The sequence below is a fragment of the Dipodomys ordii genome, unplaced genomic scaffold, assembly GCF_000151885.1.
Source record: "Dipodomys ordii isolate 6190 unplaced genomic scaffold, Dord_2.0 Scaffold15, whole genome shotgun sequence".
Classification (NCBI taxonomy): Eukaryota; Metazoa; Chordata; class Mammalia; order Rodentia; family Heteromyidae; genus Dipodomys; species Dipodomys ordii.
In genome coordinates, this window is record NW_012267231.1 from 2,491,982 (window position 1) to 2,517,895 (window position 25,914).

At 62.8% G+C, this 25,914-nt stretch overlaps 3 protein-coding genes across 5 annotated transcripts in view; 2 read left to right on the forward strand and 1 right to left on the reverse strand.

Annotated features, from left to right (window-relative positions):
- The window catches only part of Mfge8 (milk fat globule-EGF factor 8 protein), a 9,415-nt gene extending 782 nt beyond the window's left edge, over positions 1-8,633 (forward strand). The window contains exons 2-9 of one of the 3 annotated variants that reach the window (XM_013012153.1): positions 2,006-2,134; positions 2,308-2,439; positions 3,376-3,608; positions 3,917-4,072; positions 4,555-4,699; positions 7,030-7,217; positions 7,736-7,891; positions 7,970-8,633. In XM_013012153.1, coding sequence (XP_012867607.1) covers positions 2,006-2,134; positions 2,308-2,439; positions 3,376-3,608; positions 3,917-4,072; positions 4,555-4,699; positions 7,030-7,217; positions 7,736-7,891; positions 7,970-8,107 — 1,277 coding nt within the window. In that variant the 3' untranslated portion in view covers positions 8,108-8,633. The remainder of the gene's footprint in view (positions 1-2,005; positions 2,135-2,307; positions 2,440-3,375; positions 3,609-3,916; positions 4,073-4,554; positions 4,700-7,029; positions 7,218-7,735; positions 7,892-7,969) is intronic. The other 2 variants (XM_013012154.1, XM_013012155.1) reach the window with 2 other exon arrangements.
- A 3,093-nt stretch (positions 8,634-11,726) lies between these two features.
- Hapln3 (hyaluronan and proteoglycan link protein 3) lies at positions 11,727-16,904 on the forward strand. The gene is given in 9 exon segments (XM_013011879.1): positions 11,727-11,750; positions 12,380-12,553; positions 13,881-13,971; positions 13,974-14,207; positions 15,260-15,332; positions 15,334-15,536; positions 15,906-15,976; positions 15,978-16,041; positions 16,843-16,904. Coding segments are annotated over 9 exon segments (996 nt in total).
- An 818-nt stretch (positions 16,905-17,722) lies between these two features.
- Acan (aggrecan) overlaps positions 17,723-25,914 on the reverse strand; it is a 24,139-nt gene continuing 15,947 nt past the window's right edge. The window contains exons 12-17 of the mRNA XM_013012008.1: positions 23,217-23,330; positions 20,504-20,662; positions 19,685-19,767; positions 19,150-19,294; positions 18,449-18,631; positions 17,723-18,206 (exon numbers count right to left, since the gene is read on the reverse strand). Of these exons, the coding sequence (XP_012867462.1) occupies positions 18,127-18,206; positions 18,449-18,631; positions 19,150-19,294; positions 19,685-19,767; positions 20,504-20,662; positions 23,217-23,330 (764 nt within the window). The 3' untranslated portion in view covers positions 17,723-18,126. The remainder of the gene's footprint in view (positions 18,207-18,448; positions 18,632-19,149; positions 19,295-19,684; positions 19,768-20,503; positions 20,663-23,216; positions 23,331-25,914) is intronic.

The window sequence follows — 25,914 nt, forward strand, 5'->3', positions numbered from 1 at the left end:
CCTCCCACCCTCCCAATCCCACGGGGCGGGCTCCTCCCACGGGGCGGGCACTTCCGCCCTCCCTCCCACGGGGTGGGCGCCTCCCCCCTCCCCCCCACGGGGCGGGCACCTCCCACCCCCCCAATCCCACGGGGCGGGGCATCTCTCGTCCAGCCTGGGGGGGAGGAGGAGGCGGGGGAGGGAGGGAGGGGGGCGACAGCGAGGCCCCGCTGCGGGCAGGGTCGGGACCCACACGAGCCTCACACACCACAAAGGCCGGACCTCTCTTTTCCTGTCTGTGAAATGAGGCCGTTGGACCCCATCTGGAAGATTCGGGGCTTCCCCCCACCTCTGACCCCGTGGCGCTGGCCGGGGGGCTGGGGTCGGCGAGGGGCAGCCCCGGGGCAGGTAGGACCTTGGGGAGCCGCCAGGCAGGGTCCGGACCCGCGGACAGCTGGGCCTCGCTGCAGTGGGCAGCGCCAGAGAGGGCGCAGCAGGACCCAGCTCTGCACCCCGTTCAAGTCGAAGCCTGCCTGTCCTCACGGCCACCCCGGAAAGATGCCGGGGGTGTCCACGGCCCTGCCCCCTCCCCACCCCTCTGCCTGCACCAGGCCCTGAAACCCCAGTGCGGATTCTGGAGGGGAGGAGGGGAGGCAGGGGGGTTGAGCTGAGTTGGGAAGCCTGGGGTCTGTCCCCTCCCAGATGCCCTGCCCCCCATCTGTGCCAGGCCCCCACCCCCCACCAAGTCTGTCCAGGCCCCGGGGATGGAGGACAAGTTTCCCTCTTCCCTTTTCCCTGGGGGCTGTTTGTTGTCCCTGGAGAGAGAGCGTGCCTTTGCGCTGGAGCCCTGGTTGGGCCTCAGCCTAGGCGCTGTCTGAGGTCTGCCAGGTCGGGGGAGGGATTAACCTGCTATTTAAAGTCAGTGACTAATAGCTCTCTGGGAGCTGCCTTAAGCTCCCCAGGCCCCTGGCCTGGGCAGGGGGGCGGGGATCTTACCGGCCCATCCTCATTAGTGCGGCTTGCCTGAGGGACATGGGGACGTGGGGACATGGGGACCTGCTTCCAGCCCAGGATGGTGATGGGGTGGGCGGTGGGGGGGGAGCATGTGGCCCCTGTCTCAGCCCCTGTCAGCCTTGGTGTGGGCTCTGGGGTGCTAAGACCAGCCAGGGGGGGCCCTCCTCAGGGCCTGCCCACCTGAAGGCTGCTTGCTGCTCACTGGTTGAACCCCAGATCAAGGGTCTGGGGTCCAGCAGGAGAGGGGAGGTGGGCTTCTGGGGGGGGGCTCCTATTTGGGCACGGGGATGGGACGGGGTTTGAGGGCAATGACACCACACAGCCTGTCCTATGTTCTCCAAACCTTGGAGAACCTGGAAGCCTTGGTTCCCCCCCCCCTCCGCCCCCTTAGCCACTGTTGGAGGTGGCTCTCAAGTTCTGCTTGTCTCCTTCCTCCTGACCTCCTGTCCCCATTCCCTAGGGGGCTGGGTGGCGGCCACCCTGCCCCCCCCCACCCCTTCTCTGCAGGTGAGCTTTTCACCCTTCCCTCCCAGGATGGGGCAGGCTTCCTACTCACACCCAGGGAGTGTGTGTGTGTGTGTGTGTGTGTGTGTGTGTGTGTGTTTTCTTGATTGTGCTGGGGTGGCCCAGGGAGGAGCAAAGCTATGATCGGAGGGGGTGAATCCGGTAGTGAGCTCTGAGTGGATCCCTCCTACCTGTCTGCAGGATTTGCACTCTGAACTTGTCCTTCCCAGAGGCCCCCTGCCCTGGCCTCAGCCCACCATTCTCTCATAGGCTCTGCTTCCCATGTGTCTGTTTTTCTCCAGAATGTTCCTCCTTCCTCAGCCCGGCCCCGCCCCCAGTCTGTCTTTTAGACCCAGCTCCCGTGTCCTCTGGTCTGTGGGCTCCCGACAGTGGTCCCGTGTCGTCCGCCAGCTGGCCGTCCTCCTTCCGGCTGCCTCCCGCCTTGTGAGGGTGCCGCCTCTCGGGCGGGGTGCGGGGGGGGTGCTGACAGGTCTGCGCTGCCTTGCAGGGGACTTCTGTGACCCCAGTCTGTGCCTGCACGGCGGGACCTGCTTGACCGGCCACGAGGGCACCCCTTTCTTCTACTGCCTCTGTCCCGACGGCTTCACGGGCCTCACCTGCAATGAGACGGAGACAGGTAGGGGCCCTGCCAGGGCCAGGCCTGCGCCGCCTCCCAGATCCCCGCCGTCCCCAGCTCCCCTTCCCAGGAGACCCCTTGCTTCTGAGTGACTTCCCGTGGCCGTGGCCTCAGCAGGCAGGCTGGGGGACGGGGGAGCGCCCCTCACCTGCCCGTCTCCTCCTCGTCTCCAGGTCCCTGCTCCCCGAACCCCTGTCACCACGACGCAGAGTGCCAGGTGGCCCGGGATGATCTCCGAGGGGACGTGTTCACCTCGTACGTGTGCCGGTGCCCGCGGGGCTACTCGGGCACCCACTGCGAGACCCGTGAGTGCTTATGGGGGTGGGGGGGACCCTGGCTGGGCGCAGGGGGTCCTGGGGGGACTGGGAGAAGGGTGGGGAGAAGGGTCCCCCGTCCCTCCACCCCGCGTTTGCCTGCACGCCTCCCCTGGGACTGCGGGCCCGGCCTGATGTCACGGGGCAGGGTGGGGTTCGGGTGACCCCGAGGTGGCGGGCCTGCTGTTTCCCCGCGCCCACGGGCACACACACACACACACACACACACACACACACACGTTCTTCATCCAAAGCTCGCTGCGACACACACACACACACACACACACACACACACACACACACACGTTCTTCATCCCCAGCTCGCTGCGTCGGCCCTGGCCCAAGGTGGACCTGTGGCTTTATGGAGGCTGGGTGGAGGGAGGCTGGGTCTGGGGCTGTGTCTGCCAAGCTGTGTTTCAAGACTAGTGGAGTGCGGTGGGGTCAGGTAGACCAAGCTCATTTTGGGGGGGGGGTCTGAGCAGGAATTATCCCCTCGGCCTTTCTTCCCCAGCTCTGGGCCTGGGGTCCGCCAGGCCGCGCCAGGCTGGATGGCCAGGGCCTGAGGGGCGGGCCGTGGCCCGGGGCGCTCACAGTCCCTCTGGCTTGTGGCCACTTCCATTTCCCCGGAGCCACCCGTTGGTCCCACACTTGGGCCCTTGTCCCATTGGACGTGCGCCCACCTGCGCCACGCCGTCACGGGTGGCTGGTGGGCCGAGGACAGGGCAGAGGATGTGGGAGGGGCCCCGGAGAGCGGGGTGGGATCAGCTCTGGCCCAGGCTGTGCCCGCCAACTCCGGACACGCTTTGCATGCGTTGCTGCTGCATCAGGGCTTCGGTGCCCAGCTGGCCGGGCCCCACTCCCAAAGAGAGGATCGGAGGGGGCCCCTGGCCCGGATCCCCACCAGAGGCCCCTCTGCTCTGTCCCCAGCGGAGCCCTGGAACCGGCAAGGGGGCCACCTGGCCGCCCAGTCCCCCTCGACCTGCGCCACGCCGCTGGGCATGGAGGGGGGCTCCATCGGCGACGCGCAGCTCTCCGCCTCTTCCGTGCACCTGGGCTTCCTGGGCCTGCAGCGCTGGGGCCCCGAGCTGGCCCGCCTGCGGCGCAGCGGCCTGGTCAACGCCTGGACCGCCAGCAACTACGACAAGAAACCCTGGATCCAGGTACGCAGAGCCCAGGCAGCCTGGGCAGGGCGAGGGGGCGGCCTCCGGGCCTGGGGGGACCACAGCAGAGCGTCAGGAGAAGGGGACACTCAGCGGAGGAGGGCTCCCATCTGTACCCATGGGATCTGGCCCCTTGTGCTTTCCCACCCAAAGGGAGAGGCCTGGAAGAGAGGCAGCCCCCAGGGAGGGGTGAGGTTACCCCCGCCAGGGAGTGTGTCCAGCTGCCCCTCTGGCTGTCCCTCTCCATCTGGGGTTGAAGGACCCAGGAGATGAGGACCACATTCCACCCCCCCCCCCGCCCCGTCCAGGTGAATCTGCTCCGGAAGATGCGGGTGACCGGCGTGGTGACGCAGGGCGCCAGCCGCGCGGGGACTTCCGAGTATCTGAAGGCCTTCAAGGTGGCCTACAGCCTGGACGGACGCAGGTTCCAGTTCATCCAGAATGAAGAGGGGACTGGAGACAAGGTAGTCCGTGAGGGGCCTGGAGAAGGGTCCCAGGGTCAGCAACGCCCCCCCCAGGGACCCCCGGTGAGGCAAAGCATTCTGGGTGGGTGGCCACGAAGCGAGCTTCTCTGGTTTCTGGAAGCAATCTGGGTGATTGCCCTGGGCTCGGCCTAGTGATGACACCGGAGAGGTTGGGAGCAGGGTGGCGCTGGCCTGCGTTCTGGGTCTTCGGAGCGGCATACTGCGCACGAGGCATGGGCAGTACAGGTGTTGGGGGCCGCGTCCTTGGGCGACCACCGTGCCTTTCCGGATGGGCACTGCCCTCTGGGGTTGTAAGGGGGTGGCCCTGCGAGGTGTATGCCTGGGCTGCTCCCGTGATGGCCAGGGCGGTGAGCGGAGGAGAGCTTGGTGCTGGTCCGCCTCCAAGGCCCCGAAGAAGCTCCCGGAATGGGGCCCGCTCGGCCCCCGAGCTGCGCCTCCAGCCCAGCCCCCTCTCTCCTCAGGAGTTCGAGGGCAACATGGACAATGACAGCCTGAAGATCAACATGTTCAAGACCCCGCTGGAGACGCAGTTCGTGCGCCTCTTTCCCGTGGCCTGCCGCCGCGGCTGCACCCTCCGCTTCGAGCTCCTGGGCTGCGAGTTGAATGGTGAGAATGGGCGCGCCTCTCTGAGCCTCGCCTCCACCATGCGTGGTGCCCGGGGGTCCTGAGCCACCCAGGACGCGCGTGCACACAGGAACACATACACACATGCGCACGCACACACATGTACACACATGCACACATGGGGGTCCTAACCCACCCAGGACACATACACGCATGCACTCACACGCGCACACATGGGGCGGCTTGCCCCTTTCCTGGGCAGTCTGCTTGGTGAGGGAGAGTTTTCTTTTTTCCTTTTTGTGCTTCTACCAGGGCTCTTGACCTCAGGCCTCAAGCTTGCGTTTGGCTTTCTTGTGCATGGCTGGTACTCTACCACTTGAGCCATGCTTCTAGTCCAGTTTTTTTTTTTGCTGGTTTACTGGAGTTGACCTTAGAGTTTTCTGCCTGGACTGGCCTTGAACTGCAGCCCTCCAGATCTCCGCCTTGAAGTAGCTAGGCTTACAGGCATGAGTCGCCAAGCCTGGCTGGTTTTCCAAGTATTCTCCCTCCCCTCAGCTTGGTTCCTGGGGCGGCAGTTAGTTGTGTTTTTCTGAGGGTGAGCTTGCCGACGGCAGGGAACCCGTCTGTACTGTGCAGATGAGCCTGCAGGACTCACAGGTAAATTTGGGCGAGAGCAGGTGGATGAGTGAGAGGTCCCAGCTCCACGGTACGGCGTGAGGAGCGTGGGGTAGATCCTGAGCTCCGAGCCCAGCACGCAGCCCAGTCAAGACCAGCCTGGTGCGACTCGGCGCTGGTTCTTCTTGCTGCCTCTGCAGACCAGGAAGGGACAGGTTTTTCTGCCTCACCAGGAGAGCTGCGCGTTGGGTGCTTGGCTGGGCCCAAGCCCTCTGGAACTTTTCCCCCTTGAACTGAGTTGTTTTTCCCTTGAAGCCACAGTGCCACCTGCTGGTCAGCGCCAGGGACCGCAGTGTGTGCAGGGGCGGGTGAGTGCGTGCACCTCATGGCTGTGGGCGTGACCATGGGCGCGGCTTAGGTCCAGTGTTCCAGAAATCCATTGGGGACCGATTAACTAGTTAACTGAAAGCCCGCCCCTTGGGACCGCTGACCTCCTGGGATTTGCATTCTGGTAAGGGAGGCCACTCCATCCAGATTAGGAGCAAACGGAAGGTCTGAGAGCTCTGCACCCCGCTCAGCACAGGCAGGGCACTGTTTTGTGGACTGGCCTTGGGGGGGGAGCTTGGACGAAGCCCTGGGAAGGTATTGAACAGCCTGGAGAGCGCTTTCCAGGTGCAGAATTGGCAGGTGCAAAGGTCCTGAGACTTGATGGAGGATGGAAGGAAGCTTGCTGGGGCCCAAGCCCAGCAGACAGCTCACCGTGGTGGGCCATGAGTGCTATGGGCCAGCAGTATAACGCCCTCCTAGAAAATCAGACTTCCAGCCGGGCGCTGGCGGCTCACGCCCGTCATCCCAGCTACTCAGGAGGCTGAGCTCTGACGATGGAGGTTCGAAGCCAGCCTGGGCTGGAAAGTCCATGAGACTTGTCTCCAATAAACCACTCAGAAAAAGCCAGAACTTGCGCTGTGGCTCAAGTGGTAGAGTGCTCGCCTTGAACACAAGAAGGTCAGGGACCGCGCCCAGGCCCTGAGTTCAAGCCCCGGGACCAACAAAGAAAAAACAAAATCATACTTCCAGCCTTAGACGTCTAGAAGCAGGGCTGTGTGTTTGTTTCTGGAAGACCCCGGGGGACTGAGGCACCCATGGCCGGCTGTGCACTCAGCTGGCACGGGGCAGAACTGGTGCAGATTTCAGGGAGCCCAGGCAGTGGCTAAGAAAGGAGAGAAAGAGGGCAGAGAGCTGGGCGGGGCGGGGCGGGGCAGGCTTTGGTCATGGCTGCAGAGAGGCTCTGCTTACACCGCAGGGGTCGGAGAACGCAGGGGGGCCGGCATGCTGGGGGGTTACGGTTTTTACACACCTGAGTGTAAGATCCTCTTTGGAATGTCTGTCTTGTCCTGTCTGGGATTTGTGATGTCAACAGTCCTGCGTGTTCAGATAAGGTCAGGAGTGAGGTTTTCTTGAGCATGGGTGGGGGGCTGGGGGGAGTGTCCACAGGAGTATCGGTGGTGGTTAGGTGCTCAGGAGGCTGAGATCCAAGGCTTGTGGTTTAGAGTCAGCCTGGGCAGACAGATCTGCCAGACGCTTATTTCCAGATAAGCTGCAAAAAGCCAGAACTGGAGGCGTGGCTGGCGTGGCAGAGCAGCAGCCAGGAGCAAAAGAGTCGAGGGCGTGAGGCCCCGAGTTCAAGCCTCAGCAGTCAAGGAAGGTGTCGGGGCGGGGTGGGGGCGGGGAGCGGGGCCGGACGGTCTCTCTGGCAGCAGGGTGCTCGGGACCGCTGGGCCTGAAGGACGGCAGCATCCCGGACAGGCAGCTCACGGCCTCCAGCAGCTACAAGACGCTGGGCCTGCGCGCCTTCGGCTGGTACCCCTTCTACGCGCGGCTGGACCGGCAGGGCAAGATCAACGCCTGGACCGCCCAGGGCAACGGTGCCAACGAGTGGTTGCAGGTGGGTAGTGCTGGAGCCGGCCGGGCACGGGCCGGGCCTGGGGGGGGCGGGGGGGGCTGCCGGACCCCAGGAGCCCTCAGAAAGAGCCGTGTTCTCCATGACTGTCTCCTCTTCCCACTTGCTCAGCTGTGTGTACGTGCCGTGAACTCTGGGCCTGGGCGCTGTCCCTCAGCTCCTCAGCTCAAGGCTAGCGCTCTACCACTTGAACCACAGCGCCACTTCCGGCTTTTTTCTTTTTGCTCATGTGGTGCTGAGGAATTGAACCCAGGGCCTTGTGCGTGCAGGGCTAGCGCTCTACCACTGAGCCGCCTTCCCAGCCTGCCCCAGCCCTTGCGTTTTGCAGGGGAAGCCTCCCTGTGTGCACAGGCTGGCCTCTGGCCCGCAGTCCTCCTTCCCCAGCCTCTCCAGTGCTGGGATCGCAGCAGCTTTACGCCCACTTTGCAGATGAGGAACACTGAGGCCCAGGGCGGCCCCCCGGCTTCCCGCAGCGACCGACGGCGTGTCTGTTTCCCCCACAGGTGGACCTGGGCTCCCAGAAGCAGGTGACGGGCATCGTCACCCAGGGGGCCCGTGACTTCGGCCACATCCAGTACGTGGCCGCCTACAAGGTGGCCTACAGTGATGACGGCGAGGTCTGGACCGAGTACAGGGAGGCCGGGGCCACGGAGAGCAAGGTGGGCGTGTCGGGGTGCCCGGGGGCGGGGCCGGGGGTGCCCGGACTCGCCTGACACCACCCGTTCCCCCCCCCCCAGGTCTTCCCTGGCAACTTGGACAACTACTCCCACAAGAAGAACGTGTTGGAGACGCCCTTCACGGCCCGCTACGTGCGGGTCCTGCCCGTGGCCTGGCATAACCGGATCACCCTGCGCCTGGAGCTGCTGGGCTGCTAGCGGCCGCAGGAGGGGTGTGAAGCCAAACCTGACCTGTTTGTTGAGATGGGGTCTTGCTGACTGTCCTCTCCCAGCCCTGCTGAGTTGTGTGGCCTGCTGCCTGCCCAGCCCTCCTGTAACTGCAGGGGCTGGGGTCTGGAGAGGGGGGGACCTTGCCTTCCCTCCCTCCCTTCCTCCCTCCTTCTCTCTCCTGCCCACCCTGACAAATGCCTACACCAGCCCCCTGCCATCCATTTTCTCAGGAACCCGGGAGAAGGGCGGGCCTGGCACCGACAAGGAGGGGTGCCTGTCCCTCCCGCCCCGCCCCAGCTCCTGGCCTGGCTCTCGGGGGGCCTCGGGTCTCCCCGGCTTCTCTGCACACGATGTCCCCGGTCCTGGGTGGCCGGCCTGGCTGCGTGGCCCTGCCCCGGGGCGGGCGGGGGTCTCTGGGGGCCAAGGCGATGCCCCGGGACTGGCAGCCCAGCGCTGCTGGCTGCACACCGCAGGGCCCGTGGGCATTTCTGGAAATACATTTCTACCCTCCTGAGCCGTGCGCGCTCCTTCTTGGCTGGCAAAGCCCCTGACTCACCTCCCGGGCCTGCAGCTGCCCCCACCGGGCGCGGGGTGCCCCAAGGACCCCGGGGGCCCCATGCCGCAGGCTCTGAAGAAACCAAGCACTGGGGCGTGTTCACGCCAGGGGCCTGGCGTGTGTGTGTGCATGTGTGTACATGCGCGCGTGGAAATGGGGTCTGGCTCCCGGTGCCTGCCCGGCCGTGGGGCCCCTTGGCGGGCAGAGCGGGCTGCTGCTGGCTGGAGGAGGCGGGCAGGGTGCAGGGCTGGGGGGCAGGGGTTCCCTGGCGGGCACCCCGGCCGGCTCCCTGCCCCCGTGGCGGTGGCTTGAGGGGACACTCGCGGGCTGGGAAAGGGGTGAATGAAAACACCCCATCTTCAGGTTGGACCCCGATGAAACTGAGGCACACGGGCGGTGGAAGGGCGGCGGGCGTCCTCGGCCAGCGCCTGGCGCCAGTGCCCCGCTGGGCAGGGCTGGAGGCAGCAGCCGGAAGGAGCCACGCAGGCGGCCACTCACCCAGGGGCCTCCCTCCCTCCTGGGACGCTTGTTCCTCCCTCCCACCCCAGCCCCGCCCCTGCTCTAGCCCCCTTGGGGACCAGCATCCTTCCCAGCATGCCTCTCGGCTGCCCCCCCCATCAGTTCACTGAGGCTGGCCAGACCTGGAGTCCTGAGTCTCCCGTCACCGGCTCCCCGGTTTGTCTCCCAGGGTGTTTTGGTGGGCGGGGATCACAGGCCCCAGGAACCCGGGGGCTGGCCACGCCAGGCCGCCCAGGCTCCCTGCTGCTGCCTCAAAGCCAGAAGTGTTTGGTCCCTGGCGTGAATCCCCTCATCTTGGTCCATCACCCCCAGGTTTGCTTTTCCTGACCTAAGTCCGGGGCTAGCGTGGACCTCGCTGCCACCTGCACCTCTGCCCATGTATTTTTTGGGTCGGTTGTGGGGCTTGAACTCAGGGCCTGCGCTTTGTCCCTGAGCTCTTTTGCTCAAGACTAGTGTTTCTGCTACTCTGAGCCACAGCACCACTTACTGGTTCATCGGAGATGAAACTCTTAGACTTTCCTCCTCCCCTCTCCCCCCCCCACCCCCAAAACTGGTTTTGAACCAGGATCCTCGAATCTCAGCCTCCTGAATAGCTAGGGTTGCAGGCGTGAGCCCCTGGTGCCCGGCCAGACTCTTTGCTCCTGGTTTCAGAATGTTGGGGTGATTAGGAGCTCCAAGCCTCAAGTCAGACAACCCGAGTTCAAATCTTGTCTCTGAGCAACTTGGAGCAATGTCCTGAAACTCCCGGAGAGTGTAAATGATAAGATCAGTTCCACAGAGGGACACTAGCCAGCCCCTTCCACAGAAGGGACACAGACATCGGCCCAAGCCCCGGCTGGCGTCCTGGCTGATTAACGCCATCATCTGTGCCGGCATAGACTGGCCCAGGGCGGTCAGCGCGGCTCCCCGCAGAGAGGCCTCGGGCCCTCTGGTAGGTCCCCCCCCCGTAGTCCACTGAAGGTCAGCTCTGCTTGGCTCCTGGCTGTGTGACGAATAGCCAGAGAGACAGACAGACAGACGGGCACGACTGTCTGGAGGAGGGGTGAGGAGGATGCCCTGCGCCTCGTGACCCTTGACCTTGCCCCCAACACAGGCTGAGGGCCTCCCATGAGTTACTCTTCTGAGAGACCAGCGGGTCGCTGTCCACCCTCCTGCCAAAGAGAGGCCCCGGTCCCCAAGAAGTGGCTGTGGAGAGCCCTGCATGAGGGCCCGAGCTCGGGGACCCCAGTCCTCACTCCTCCCCTCAACTCCGCCCCCCAGATGTGGCTGCAGGCAGGGCAGGGCAGGGTCTGGGGGTGGCACTGACTGCCAACGCTGCCCTGGTGGGAGAGGTGTGTGTTCCTTTAAGGGGCCGGGGGAGCGGGGGGGGGGTTCAGGGGGGAGCGTGTGCTTCCTCCCGCCATGCAAGACCCCCGTGGGGAGCCAAGGAGCTGGCGGGGTGCTGGGTACACAGCTGGGGCCGGGGGTCCAGGGTCTGACAGTCCCGCCTTACTGCTCGGGGGTCTCCTGGGCCAGGTGGAGGGACCCAGGGCACCGAGTTGGGGCATGAGCCATACGGGGTGTGGGATTCGGTGACCCTGCTGGCCGTGACCCCGTGGAGCTCCTGGCAGCCACGCCGAGTCCTTGTCCTAGCGAGACACGGGTGCCCGCGGGTGCGGGGGCTTTGCGCCGCGTGTGGCCCTCCCCTCCCTTGCCCCCAGCCCAGCGCTTGCCTGGTGGGGAGGCAATGTCCTTGCCTCAGTTTCCCCAGCTGTGAAGAGGTGTCTACTGGGCCTGCTTCTGTCCTAAGGGGTCCACCAGGAGGGCGACACACCTTTGTCCACTGTTTAAAAATAAGATAGAGGGGCTGGGCAGGTGGCTCAGCGGTAGAGCGCTTGCCTCGCGTGCATGAGGCCCTGGGTTCCATTCCTCAGCACCACATAAGCAGAAAAAGCCAGAAGTGGCGCTGTGGCTCAAGTGGTAGAGTGCTAGCACAGAGTTCAAGCCCCATGACCGACAAAAAAACAACCATAAGATAGAAAGCAAGTGAGTTAAAGGTGCTAACACTATGTTTATAATTTTTTTTTTTTGTCGGTCGTGGGGCTTGAACTCTGGGCCTGGGCGCTGTCCCTCAGCTCTTCAGCTCAAGGTGAGCACTCTACCACTTGAGCTACAGCGCCACTTCCGGTTTTCTGGTGGTTTATTGGAGATAGGAGTCTCACGGTCTTTCCTGCCTGGGCTGGCTTTGAACCACGATCCTCAGATCTCAGCCTCCTGAGTAGCTAGGATTACAGGCGTGAGCCACCAGTGCCTGGCTGTTTATAATATTTTTGTATATTTCTCTGTAGCTTTTATGCTTCTAAAAAGAAGTATAGAATGTCTGTAATAGAAAAGATACAAGTAGTACTTATCATGAAAAAAAAAAAGATAGCAGAAAATCCTCGGGATGTGGCTCAAGGGGTAGAGCACCTGTCCCAGCAAGTGGAACACTGATTTTCACCTGGGCATTGGGGAGGAATCAGGGCTTTGCACATGCTCGGTACAAACATTACCATGCACACCCCCAGCCTGGCTCAGGTAGGTGTGTGTGTGTGTGTGCGCGTCTTAGGGTTTGAACTCAGGGCCTAGGTGCTGCTTTTACATTATTATTATTATTTTGTTTTTTGCTCAAGGCCAGTGCTCTACCACTCAGATCACAGCTCCCTTTCTGCCTTTCTGGTGGTGAATTGGAAATAACACTCTCAGATTTTTCTGCTTTGGCTGGCTTTGAAGTGCCATCCTCACACCTCAGCCCCCCGAGAAGCTACAACTTTTGGCGTGAGCCACCTGCCTCCAGCTTGTGTTTTGTTTTTGAGATAGTGTCTGGCTAACTCCCTCGGCCCTGGCGGCCTTGGCCTCTAGATCCTCCTCCCGCTAACACCTGTGTAGCTGGGATTAAAGATGCACAGCACGGCACCTGGCTGAAATTTTGACCTTGACTTGAGAACTACGCGTCCCGTTAGGTAAAAAGCAAGTTCCACCTCTCGACCCTCCCCGCAGACACTTCTGGAACGCACACGTTTCTCAGGGCGGGACTTATTTTGACACACACACAATGCACCTGCTATTTTTTCCAATCCAGTCTGGTCTCGAGACCTCTCCCCGTCAAACCTGCTGCGTTTTCCTCTCCTCCGTGGTTAATTCCTCCGGGGAGTCCGCCTTCCCAGGATTCCGACTTGGCCGTGACACAGTCGCCTGCCTGTCGGGTGCTGCTGCCCCTGCCGCTGTCCCCACAGGCCTGCGCCTCCGGCTTGTCCTTCCACAATGGCTTCTGCTACAGCGGCACCCCAGGCTGGGACCTGGGCGGCAGCCCTGGCGCCGGTGAGTCCCGGCCTCCTGCTGTGAGGTGTGGGGTCTGGGCTGGGGTGGGGGCAGCGGCCCCTTCCCTATCTGGGCCTTGCCTTGAGATGTGGGGGCCCAGGGTCCCCTGCGGATGGCTTAAGACTTTTTTTTGGGTCCGGTCATGAGGCCTGAACTCCGGGCCTGGACACTGTCCCTCAGCTCTTCAGCTCAAGGCTAGCACTCTACCACTTGAGCCACAGCGCCACTTGCAGCTTTTTCTGCTTATGTGGTACCGAGGAATCGAACCCAGGGCCTCAGGCATGCAAGGCAAGCGCTCTACCACTGAGCCACCTTCCCAGCCCGCAGCTTTCGACTTTTTTAAGCTTTTCTCCACACTCTGCCTCTTTTCCTTTCTGTTATCAGTCGTAGGGCTTGAACTCAGGGCCTGGGCGCTGTTCGTGAACTCTTCTGCTCAAGACTAGCGCTCTATACCACTTGCAGCCAAAGTGCCACTTCCAACGTTTTCTAGGAGTGGAGATGAGGGTCTCACAGGCTTTCCTGCCTGGGCTGGCTTGGAACTGAGATCCTCAGATCTCAGCCTCCTGAGCAGCCAGGATGACAGGCGTGAGCCATGGGTGCCCGGCCCCCACATTCTCCTTTTTTTTTTTTTGTGGGTCGTGGGGCCTGAACTCTGGGCCTGGGCGCTGTCTCTCAGCTCTTCAGCTCAAGGTGAGTGCTCTACCACTTGAGCTACAGTGCCACTTCCAGCTTTCTGGTGGTTTATTGGAGATAAGAGTTTCACGGACTTTCCTGCCTGGGCTGGCTTTGAACTGTGATCCTCAGATCTCAGCCTCCTGAGCAGCTAGGATTACAGGCGTGAGCCATGGGTGCCCAGCTCCCACCCCGCTACTTAAAGACAGGCTTCAGTGACACGTTCCACAGCCACATAACGTGGACCTGAAGGTCAACCCCGCCACCAGCTGGGTGGCGTTGGGCAGGAGATGTACAGATCCAGAGCCCGTGAGCCCGTGGCAGGCGTTAAGAGAGTGCTCGGTGTCTCCTGGTCCTGCCATTGGTGGCTCTTGTTGGGAGGCCGGCCGGCCTCCGTGGGCCCTGGCAGGTGAGCAGAGTGTGTGGTGAGGCCAGTAGGAATGGTAGAGGCCGCCCCCAGGGCGGGGGGGGGGAAGGGGAGGGTAACCTGGGCAGGTTCCCACATACACTGATCCAGGCATACAGAGACCCGAGCAGCGTCCCTGGGGAACAGCTGTCACCTCTCCCTGCACCTGGGCGGGGCACAGCACCTGGGCCTCGGGCTAGGGCTTGGGAGGGCCTTGCAGATGCGACCCTGTGCAGCAGCCCCCACCTGTTCCCCCGCCTCTCCCTCAGGCCTCTTCAGTAGTGGAGACCCCTGAGGGGACCCTGTTCACCCATCCAGGGGCCCGGGTGACCCTGCACTGCCGTTATTGCTACGAGCCAGGCCCGTGCGTGTCAAATGGTGGGAGCTGTCGGAGCCCCGGGCCTCTGAGCACGATGTGCTGGCTGCCACCGGCCACAGGCAGCACTCCTTCGGGGCCTACCAAGGCGGAGCAGGACTGTGGCAGGACGCGGTGCGGGAGGTCTCTCTGGAGCCCCGGGAGGACTCGGGGCGCTACCGCGGTGAGGCCACGGACGGGCTGGAGGGCCAGAGTGGCCTGCTGGAGCTGGAGCTTCGCCGTGAGGCCCTGACCGGGCACGGGGTGAGGAGAGGCCCGGAGGGAAGACCCAGACCCGGCCAGGGGTGGTGGCTTGGGTCTGTGGTCCCAGCTACTGGGTGGGGAGGATCACCGTGTGAGGCCAGCTCAGGCAAAACATTAGCAAGACTCCCATCTCCACCCGCTAGCTGGGCATGGCGGCTCCACGGTTCTAGTCCTAGTTATCCAGGAGCTGGGAGGTCATAGGTAGGAGGATAAGGGTTGAAGGCTGACATGTAAGACTGTACTTAAAAAAAGATTAAAACAAAAAAGTAGCTGGGGACATGGCTCCAATGGTTGAGCACCAGACTGGGCCGCCAGGAGGGAGGAGGGGGGAGGGAGGGGGGAGGCCGCTGCCTGTGCCCCCCCTACCTCCCTTCCCCCCACAGCTCTGTCTTTCCCTGACGCTGGGCGTCTCCCATGGAAAACCATTGCATTTTCCTAAGAAACGACCACATTAGTAACCACACGAGCGCAGCTCCGGCCGGTGGGTCTGGCAATCCCATCAGTCTGGACCCATTCAGTCAACCTGGAAATTCAAACACCAGCCCAGAAAGAGGAAAATTCCAGAACGGTTCGAAAAAGCCAAACTGAATTTCCTGCCGATTGGGGGGTGGGGTGAGGGGAGCATGGGGGGTTGCGCTGGGCCCGCAGGAAGGAAGTGCCAGTCTGCCTGGAGTTCCTGGGTCTGGAGGAGGCCTTGAGTGGTGGGGAGGGGCTGGCGGGAGCCCTTTGCAGGAGTGGGGGGGGGCAGGGGGGTCCTAGGTCTCAGGCCCCGTCTCAGTTGTTGGCTGAGGACCTGGGAGGCAGGTGCTGGCTCTTGGAGACAATCGCCTGCCCTTTGCCCAGGTTCTGCAGCTGCGCTGTGAGTTCGCCAGGCTGGGACACCTGCTGACTGGCCTAACTATCTTAACAAGCCAGGGCCTGGCTCCCGGACGCAGGCTCAGAGCCTGCAGGGCCCCTGCAGGCAACAGACCAGTGGTAGACAGGCCTCTCCCCCCCCCACCCTCCACCGCCCTCCTGCCTCCCTTCCAGGCGTGGTCTTTCCCTGCCAGTCCTCACGGGGGCGCTACCGGCTCACGTTCCTCGAGGCCCAGGAGGTCTGCCAGGGTGGCTTCCTTCCAGCAGCTCTTCTGGGCCTGGGAGGCGGGGCTGGACGGGTGCAGCATGGGCTGGCTGTGGGAGGCGCCCACGCAGTACCCCATCATGCTGTCCTGGCCGCCCTGCGGGGGCCCGGGCCTGGCCCCCGGCTTGCGCAGCTAGGGACGCCTGCACCACTTCGACGTCTTCTGCTTCGCCCCGGCCCTCAGGGGTGAGTCCTGCGGCCCTGGTGGCCCTCGGTTTGGTGGGGACCGGCCTGGAGTGATTCCACCCCTAGGGGGAACCCCAGACCATTCATCACCCTCCGGGAGGAGGGGCTGTGGCAGGTACTAGAGAGGGGATAGCATCTCCCAGCCTGTGACTGGAGAGGGGGTCGGTTTAATGTTCTTTCTCTAGAGCTAATTTGCCTCTTGTGGTAACTGGGGTGTTACCCTAAGGGAAGGTTACCCCCCCATAGTCGCTGTAGATGTCCACCGCGGGGTGGCTCTCTGGTCTCAGCCGTCATGGCCTGCCTGGCACAGGCATCGTGCAGGCCCGGCCTGCTCCGGCTGCCCCCACCGTACACCCCACATTCCCTCAGGGCGGGTGTACTACCTGGAGCACCCCAGAACGCTGACCCTGACGGAGGCCAGGGAGGCCTGCCGGGAAGATGGGCGCCTGCACAGACAGGGTGGGCCAGCTCTTTGCCTCTTGGACGTCCGGCGGCCTGGACGACGGTACTGCGGGCCGGCTGGCAGACGACCCCGTCGCTCACCCTGCCCCGACTGCGGGCTCCCGAGCCTGGGGTCCAGAGCTTCGGCTTCCCGCACCCTCAGGGCCGGTCCTGCCGTGTCCACTGTGGCCAAGCTGGCCAGGCGCCTTCCCTTTTGTTTGTGCGCGCGTGGGCTTGAACCCAGGGCCTGGACTTTTGTGCTCAAGGCGAGCGCTGTACCATAGCGCCACTGCCCGCTTTCTGGTGGGTCACGGAGACGAGACTCTCACAGACTCTCCTGCCCCAGCCGGGCCTTCAACTGCATTGCGATCCTCCGCTCTCGGCCTCCTGAGTAGCTAGGAGGACTGGCGCGGGCCACCAGTGCCCAGAGGCTCCGAGAGGGCTGCTCCGTGCTGTGCGCGACGCTGCCCGCAGGGGTGAGGCGTGGGGGTGAGCCCGGCCCTCCCCTCCTCCTCTTCTGCTCCTGGGGAGTCTGGGTTTTGTTGTCCCGTTTGGGGTGCGGCCTGGCGCGTGTGTGTCTTTCCTGGAAATAAACGTTGCTGCGTCTCTTCCCCCAGCCCGGCCTCCGTCCGCCTCTGTCTCCCTCAGCCGCCGTCCCTGGCTTCACGGACGGCCTGGTCAGTGCTGGGAAGCTGAGCCACCCGCGTGTAAGAGTGTGTGCGCGTGTGCAAAGCCCAGCGCGGTGTCATGGGAGGCGGGAGAACCCCTTGGCCTCCAACAGGACTAAGCAGGGCTCCTTGCTCTCAGCGCCTTGTCTTTCCGACTTCCCCGCTTTGGCCTCCGTTTACCCTCTGCCTCCTCTCAGGTGGGCGAGCCAGGTGGGTGGTGGTCGGAGAGCTCTCTCCGTTGCTTCTGTTGCGCTTTTGAGACGGGGTCTCGCGGTGAAGCTCCACTCGGGTCTCAAGCTCCCAAGTTCTGGGATTCCAGGCATGCACTACCGCACCCAGCTCTTGTGGACAGCCGGCTCACTTGTAAATCCAGCTTTGCACTCCCCCTCCTTGACTTATACACAGGCACCAACACGTGTGATTGCACACACTTGCGCACGGACTCACGGGCTCAGGCCTCCGACGCTGTAGCGTACGCCACACACAGCAGAGCCCACAGGAGTCACACCCCAGGCTGGGTGCTCTGATCAAAACCATGTGTCCCCCCCCCCCCCGGGGAGGAGCCAGGTCATGGTGTTCTTTTCCTTAAAAAAAAAAAAAAGAAAAAGAGAGAGATCTCCTCCAATGTCTTTATTATTTATAATTATCATAATCTTTAGTTTTCCAAAAATATAAATAGGTGCATGGAACACTGGTGCCTGCACTGTCCCGGGGAAGGGGGGTGGAGACCTCCCCGGGGAGGAAGTGGCCTTACCCAGCCCTGCTGAGAGAGGGAGGGAGGGAGGGAGGCAGGGAGGGAGGGAGGGGAGACCCCTCCAAGGTGGCAGGAGCTGGAATAGGGGCTCCGAGGGAGGACCCCCCCGGGCGGCCCACACCCCTCTGACGGCTGCCAGCCAGCGGCCCCCGCCCGCCCCAGGCCTGGCCTGCCATGGGCCCCGTGCGGCCCAACTGGTTCCCTTTGTCTAGCACATTCAACTGGGGTCCCCTGGAGTCTGGTGGGTTTTGCCCCGCCCTCTCCCCTGGACCCCTCCCCTTCCCCCTCGCTCTCCCAGGGGGGGGGGGGGTGGGGGGTGGGGGGGCGGGCAAACAAAGACCGACCCAATGGGGCTGGGGTGAAGTCCGGGAACAAAAAAATAATCTTCTTTATTTAACTTAACCCCTCCCTGCTCTCCTGTCCCTGTGCTGGTTCTTGGAAAGGCACGGTGGGCGGATGGACGGATGGACAGACTGCAGAATTTCTCTCACCCCAGTCTCTGGGTTAACAGTGAATTTGCTTGGCTTTGGCTTTTGGTGGGGGGACAAATTAGATGCAGTTTTGGGGGGCATGGCGGTGGGGTGGGCATACGCGATGTCGGATTTCGTGTTTCCTTCTTTAATGGGATTCCTTATAAGACAAGAAGCAACCGGGAGAGGATGCTGTCTGGGTGGGGGAGGCCCCTGGGCTCAGCATCCTGGGTACGACAATGTTCTGGAAGCTTCTCTCAGTGCGCTGCCCTGGGCAGGCTGTGCCGGGCTGTCGGCCGCCAGCTCCGCTTCTGCCGTTTGCTCTTGTAGGTGGTGGCTGGGATGAAGCGGGGGGGGGGGAGAAATTGGGGTGAATCGTGGGGAAGTGGGGGCCCTCCCCTCTTGGACTTGTCTTTGAATCCGGAACCTGCTCAGACCAAGTGGCTGCAGGCTGGGGACTTGTGCCGCCTCCTCCCCCCTCCGTGACCCCAGGATGGCACGGGGTGGGGGCTCCTGTGGGCACGCAGCCACTGCCATGGTTCCCCGGGGACAGGCGCCACCCCCGGGGCCGGTGCTCACTGTCTGTGCAGGTGACACGCGGCTCCTCCCAGTACCCGCTGGGCTGGCAGCGGATGGTGGGCACGTGGCGCTGGACGAAGCCGTCGGTGCACTGGTACCGCACCAAGGAGTTGATCTCGTACCGGTCTCTCTTCTGGCCCAGGGTCCTGGCATGTTCCACCGCGGGGGGCGCACCGCAGGCCACTGGGGGGCAGACAGCAATGGAGAGGGGCCTGGACCACCCGGGCGGGCTGGGGCCCCGCTGAGCTCTGACTGCCGGGGGCAAACCCAGGGCTAAGAATCTGGAGACGAGCCGAGCACCGGTGCTCACGCCTGTAACTCTAGCTACTCAGGAGGCTGAGGTCTGAGGATCATGATTCAAAGTCAGCCTGGGGCAGGAAAGTCCATGAGACTCTTATCTCCCATGAGCCACCAGAAAAGTAGAAGTGGCGCTGTGGCTCAAGAGGTAGAGCACTGGCCTTGAGCTGAAGAGCTGAGGGACAGCGCCCAGGCCCAGAGTTCAGGCCCCACGACTGACCCCCCCAAAAAAAACCCCAGAGCGAGAGAGGCCCCCCACCCCAGGAACCGCTGGGGGTCTCCGGGCCGCAGATACTGGGGGCTAGGGTTCTGGGGGTCTCCAGGCCGCGAGTACTGGGGGGCTAGGGTTCTGGAAGCCGCAGAACGGGGCCTCTGCCCAGATGGCCTCCCTGGGAGCCGCTCACCCGTGCCCTTCTTGCAGGTGAAGGGCAGGTGGTAGTTGCAGGGCACGTCATTCCACTCGCCCGCCTCGTGCCAGATCATCACCACGCAGTCCTCGCCCGCGGCGAAGAAGTTGTCCGGCTGGTTGGGACGCCACTTCTCGAATTGCTGGGGGCGGCAGAGGGGAAGGGGTGAGGAGGGGCGGGCCGGCTAGCGTGAAGGCTGCCGGCGGGGCGGGGGGGGGGAGGGTTGGTAGAATGTGGGTTCTAGGGGGAAAGCTGGCTGCACACCCCGGGCTGCCGGGAGCTGGGATCCCGGGCGGGAATCCACCCCGTGCCGCGTGCACCAGGCACCCGCCGTCCATTTTGCTTTGCACCTGTCTGCCCTGTGGACCTGGAGGATGCTGCGGGTGAGACCCCATTTTCTTCCCTGCCATCTGGGCTCCCTCCCCACAGCCACCCGGCTTAGTAAGCATTTTGCCAGGTCTGAATGTGTGTGGCTGGGGGAAAGGGGGGCGTGCTCCCCCCTCCCTCTCCTCTGGGTGGCCACTGAACTCACCAGGGGGTGTCCATCTGACCAGCGGAAGTCCCCTTCAATGGTCCTGTCATTCAGGCCGACCCACTGGTAGTCCTGGGCGTTTTCTGCAGAGGGAAGGCAGTGGGGGTTGGTGTTGGACTCCTGGGGGGTGAGGGAGGCCGTTGGAAATGTGGGGATCGAGGGGAAGGGGGTGGTGTGCCCCCGCCTCGAGCTGCCATGACCCCTGGCCCTGAAGACTCTAGCTTTTCTTCGGAACTCCAAGCCTGGGGCTGAGCTCTCCACACCTGCGCCCTGGCCCTGCGGCCTTTCTGGGTCCAATCTGTTTTTCTTTTTTTCCACTCCTGGGCCTTGAACTCAGGGCCTGGGCACTGTCCCCAAGCTGCTTCTGCTAAAGGCTTAGCGTGCTACCACTTGAGCCACAGCACCACTTCTGGCTTTTTCTGAGTCGTGTATTGGAGATAAGAGTCTCCGGTGCTTTCCTGCCTGTGATCCTCAGATTTTAGCCCCCTGAGTAGCTAGGATTACAGGCATGAGCCACCAGTGCCTGGCTTTAATCTGCTAATTTCATTTTTTCTCATAATGCTGGAAACCAGGGCTTTGGGCATACTAGGTAAGCACTCCAGCATGGAGCAAGGCTGGTGCTCTACCACCTGAGACACACCTCTACTTCTGGTCTGCCATATTTCTTGCCCACGTTGGTTTTGAACCAGGCTCCTCCAGATCTCAGCCTCCCGAGTGGTTGGGATTACAGACGAGAGCCACCACACCCAGCTCCAGTCTGCTGATTGTGCCCGTTCAGCAGCCTCAGCCCCCCCCCCCCCGCCCCGCGGCCACACTCACTGTTGACGAACTCCTGCTCCTCCTGAGTGAGCACGCTGCTCAGGTGAGCCTGCAGCTCGCGACACCGCCTCTCCGCATCCACCCAGGTCTCGCGGTCGGGGAAGTGGCGGTAGCAGTGACCTTGGAACTTGGTCCAGCCTTCCTCACACACCTCCTGGTCTGTAACACAGGGCAGGGGCTCGGATTGGGGGCCGGAGGCCGGCTGGGGGAGGGGTCCCCTCAGCCCTCTGCAAATGCCATGCTCTGGAGATGAGGGACAGGTAAGCAGAGTGTCTGGGCGCTGTCCCTGAGCTTTTATTTTGCTTAAAGTTGGTGTTCTACCACTTGAGCCATAGCTAGCTCTCCTTCTGGCTTTTTTTGATGGTGAATTGGAGATGATAAGACTCTCACGGACTTTCCTGCCTGGGCTGGCTTTGAACCGTGATCGTCAGATCTCAGCCTCCTGAGTAGCTAGGATGACAGGCCTGAGCCTGAGGCCTGTTTCCAAAGGCAGTGAAGCCTGGCCCTGGGAACTTCCGTTTCCTGTTGGTGTCTAGGAAATGACAGGGACCCGGATGCAGCCTTCCTCCTGCCATGCCTGCCCGGGAGGCTGGCAGAGCACAGCAGGACTGGCGGGAAGCGTTGAGACCCAAGGCCGAACGAGGCTCAGTGATTGTGGCATCTGGGAGGAGGGGAGCTGTGTCTGTGGCAGGCCGGGCAGGGCCGGGAATGAAATCTGCCCACGGATCCTTGAAACCACAGCTCCATCCGCACGGGGTCCTGGGAAGGCTGGGGGCTCCAGGCTGGAGCTGGGACCCTGTGGGAGGTCTGCCATCTGGTCTTTCGATTGGCAGACTGGTTGAGGGGGAGGAGCTTCTGACTTTGTGAGGCCGCCTGTCATCTGCAGAAGGGGCAGACCCCGGGGTAGGGTGGGGGCAGCGGCGGGGACATGCTGGGGACAGCTCACTCACGGGCACCGCCTCCTAACTCAGGGCCAGCACACTGTGGGACCCGGCAGGTGGGCAGGTGATAAAAGTCAGGACTCCTGTTTCCACGATGGAAGCTAGCGGTTGGCACAGCTCTGGACGGGGGGGGGGTCCAAGGCCCCCTCTCCCCTCGGGCCTCCAGGCAGTACTCTCTGGGGTTCAGGGAGGGGCTGTGAACGGCAGCCCCACCCCTGGGTGAGCCCCCCATAGTCTGGCTGTCCCAGGAACGAAGCCCCGGCCCCTGTGGGTGGGCGTGTGGCCAGGTTGAGAGGAGAGAAGAGGGAAGACAGGAGGCCGGGCCTCCGCCGTGGCCGCCTGTGCCCTCCCCAAGGGGCGAAGCACAAGTCTGGGGGGGGGCCCGGGCCAACGCCAGGGCCCATGGGGGCTGGGTTCACTGGGCAGGCCGGGCCACAGCGGGGGCCACGCGGGGACTGGGGACAGACAGGCCTGCAGGGAGGCTGGAGCCTCAAGAAGGAGGCCGCGGCGTGACGGGAGCGGACGTATGGCCACGTGCTGCTGGCAGCCAAGAGCCAGCCGGGTAGCTGTGGCACCGTCCTCTCTCCCTCTCTTTCTCTCTCTGCTCTGTAGGGGTGCGGAGTCTGTACGGCCCCCTCCCCTCCCCCATCCTGCTGATTCTCCCAGAGCCTGGACATTCCAGACCTTTCCAGACTACTTCAGATCTTTCTAGATCTTCCCACCCCGTACCCCCCTGTAGCTTTGGCACTGTGGGAGGAAGGCCCTGGTAGCTACTCCCAGCCGAGATCCCCCCCTCCCCCGAACACTAGTTGCATGGGGTCTCACAGGGGGTGGGGTGGGGGTTGGTGGGCTACAAGGGACCGGGGGAGGGGATGGGGGGTGCAGGCCTTTCCTTCTAGAATCCTGAAGACCCTTCGCCAGAGATGTGTGCTCTAACTCTCTCCCCACATTGTCCACGCACAAAGGGAGCTTAGCTTTCCTGGGAGTCTCAGCTGTGCTTTCTGGAACTTTCTGAGAGTCCAGTTGGCTGAACAGGGCTTCGAGCCCCTGACGCTGGGGTTGTGTGTGGGCCAACACGCAAGTGTCTCCCCCTGCCCCCCCGCAGGCTGTTGCCACGGCGACAGGTCCGCAGGCTCGTCCCTGACAGGCCCAGCCGCGGGGCCCGAGGCCCTGGCAGCGGGGGACAGCTTCACCCCTGCCACAGGGTGCTGCGCCCGCCTGGCTGTCGGGGAGAGGCCGCTGGGCTGCGAGGCAGGTGACGGGGAGGGAAGGTGGCCCGCAGCGGTCCTGGCCCCAGGAGAAGGGGGAGGGCGCCCCTGGAGGGGCCACGGAAGGGCCACCAAGGCCTCCCAAGCCATGTGGCAGGCAGGCCATGTTCCTGACCCAGCTTCATCCAGACAGACACACAAAACCGGCTGCGCCCGGAGCCACACGCACACACCCGGCTTGGTGGCACCGGAAAGCCCCGTCCCAGAGGAGGTTAGCGGTTTAGAGATTTCCCAGGGCCCCATCTCTCACAGTGGCCGAGCCGGTGAGTCTCTCCTGTAGTCAGCCGGTGCCCAAGAGGAAGGGTGGTAAGGGGAGGAGCAGGATGGAGAGTGGAACTCCGTGGGGGCAGACCTCACACCGGGGGCCCCTGGGGGGCTGTCTGGATGGACCTGGGGCCCAGCGGGGGGCCGAGCGCCTGCGCCTGCGTGCGTCTAGAAGGGAGGGGCGGCGGGGGGACGGGGCGCACGTGTTAGTGACATTAGCTGAAGCCGGCCGGGCCGTACCGATCTCACACCGGTCCCCTCGGTAGCTGGGAAGGCATAAGCATGTGAAAGAGGCGCCGGCGTCCACACAGGTGGCTCCATTCACACAAGGGCTTGACAGGCATTCATCCACGTCTGCAAGAAACCAAGGGCCGCCATTAGCTCCCCGCCAGCCGCCAGCCTGGTGGGCGCCTTGTGGGTGGCCAGCTCTGATCTCTCCTGGGCCCGGGGAGGGGACAGGCTGGTTTTCCTGTGGACCTTTGCTGCTGCTGCTGCTGCTGCTGCTGCTGCATCACCACCGCCATCTTGGAATGCAGACTCAAGGACCCAGATGTATTGGTGTTGGTGATGGCGGTCGTGGGGCTTGAACTTGGGTCCTGGGCGCTGTCCTCGAGTTCTTTTGCTCAAACCTAGCACTGTACCGCTTGGAGCCACAGCGCCACTTCTGGTTTTCCGGTGGCTCATAGGAGAGGAGAATCTCATGGACTTTCCTGCCTGGGCTGGTTTTGAACCGCCATCCTCCGATCTCAGCCTCCCAAAGTAGCCCGGCTTCAGATGTGATTCTTCATCGGCCAGTTTGGAGTCTTGGAGCCAAAGTTTCGAAGAGAGCTGGTAAATTCTGGAATCAGAGGATGCCTTTTTGTGAGAACGAGCGTTGGGTGCCTTCTCAGGAGCTACGTCAAGAAGCTATGACTGGCTGGGGACACAGGGCTGGGCGAGGAAGGGTGAGGCAGGCCGGGGCTGGGGGAAGTCAAGGCCAGGTGGTGGTCTGCAGAGTTCAGATCCATGGGGAATAACACGTGGGGTATTGGCGTGAGACTCCTGGCTTGCCGACAGCGTTGCCTTCAGTAAATCAGACGCTAGCCTGTCCCGCAGAAATGGAGTCAGGACTATTCTCCAGTGAGCTGGGCTTTTGTAGAGGCCCAGCCCAGCCAGGGGGCTGTAATTTGTGAACCTGGCCCTACCAGTCTGGGATGCAGGCGGGTGCTACCCGCCTCCTCTTCTCAGGAAGTCTCCTCTTTCCTGTTCTTCTGGTGTTCTGGAAGGACTTCTTCAACTTTTGAATTAGCCGAGGTGAGAACAGACTCTCGGAATCGGGTCTTCTTGTGCCTTTTCCGAGAAACCAGGTGCCCCGGGGCCCTCTTCTTCTCCTCTTGCCATTTGAACTCTGGAACTCCTGCTGGGGTTGGGCTCCTTTTCCTGGGAACATGATGATAAGTGGCGTGCAGAGCCCGTTGCTGGGGAGGAGGGATGCAGAGACTGCAGTCACCGGGGTCTCCTGGCTCACGGTACGCTGCATTGCCAAGCCCTGCTGGTCTTCGGGAGCCTGTGGCGTGTCGGCGGGGTCTCTGCAGGTGCATGCAGCAGCTGTGTCTACCCCCTCCCCCCCTGTGGAGAACGGAACCTCTGAATCTATGCATGTTCTGGAATCTGATTCCGCTCCTCCTCAGGGTTAAGTAGGCCTGTGTTGGGAGAAGCTAGAGAGCTTCCCACTGGGTCCTCAAGCTTGGGTAGGTAGATAATACTTCCCGGTCAGAGTTGGGTTTGTTCTGTGGACATTTCACGAAGCTCTCCTCCTCTTCGTTGCTCTGCACCCCTCTCTCGCCCTGGAGTCCTTCCGTGGGGCGCACGCCAGGGGTTAGAAATGGTGAGCTCCCAGCGCACAACTGTTTCCAATTAAACCCAAGAGTCATGGAGCAGCGGTTGGAAATCCCAGCATGCACTTGGATTCCCAGCCTGCACCAGGACTTGCAGTGGCAGCGGCAGCAACGGCGGCAACAGCAGCAGCAGCAATAGGTCAGGCCAGTGGGCAGGGTGGGAGCTGGGGGCGGCTGTCCTGATTCGGGAGAGCTGTGTTCTCTGGTGTCCATTAGAGCCATTAGAGGAGCCGGGAAGCGCTGGGCAGGGGTGGGGTGGGGAGGAAGCCAATGTGCTAAAGCAGTGGTACAGAGCAGGGGTAGGGTGGGGTTGGGGCGGCCTCTAGGGAGAAGAGCCAGACAGCAATGCCAGAGCCTCTGGCTGACCCATGGGGGAGGGGCTGGGAAGGAGGGAGGCCCGGATGTGCACGAGGCCCCTGTGTGCTGTCTATGTTCTGCCCGGGCTGTGAGGACCAGCCGAGGAGGGAAGACAGGGCCAGAGGCAGAACAGCATAGCAGTCAGGACGGGGCGCTGTCCTGTGTGAAGCTTCCTCCATGTCCAGTTGGTCCCCTAAGACCTTGTTGTCTCTTCCTCTGGCTGCAAGAGACCCCCCCCCCGGCTCTGACCATCCCTCTCTTTCTCTGAAGTGCATTAGGATATCTCTCAGCTGCTAGAACCAGGGAAGCAGCTGGGGTACAACCTTCTGTCAGCATCGACAAGTGGGGGAGGTGGAGGGGGTCCCAGATAAGAGGACAGCAGGTGGAGGCAGGGAAAAGTTCAAGGCAATGGCAGCCTTCACAAGGGAAGGAAGAAAGCTGGGGGTCAATATCCTGTCAGATGACGCACCGATTCCCACACACATGTGACACAGACACTGTTATACCATTCTCAGGCAGGGAAACAAGTGGAGCGATTCACTCGTGTGGCAGGTGGATTGGAAGAGATGGAGGAGAGAGTGGGGATGTGAGACAGGAAGCCAGGCCTCCATCTTATGTGGAGGAAGAGAGACATGGGTTCTGGACTCTTAGCACCTCGTGACTGCTTCTGCGACAGTCTCCCCCCCCCCCCCCCCCCCCCCCCC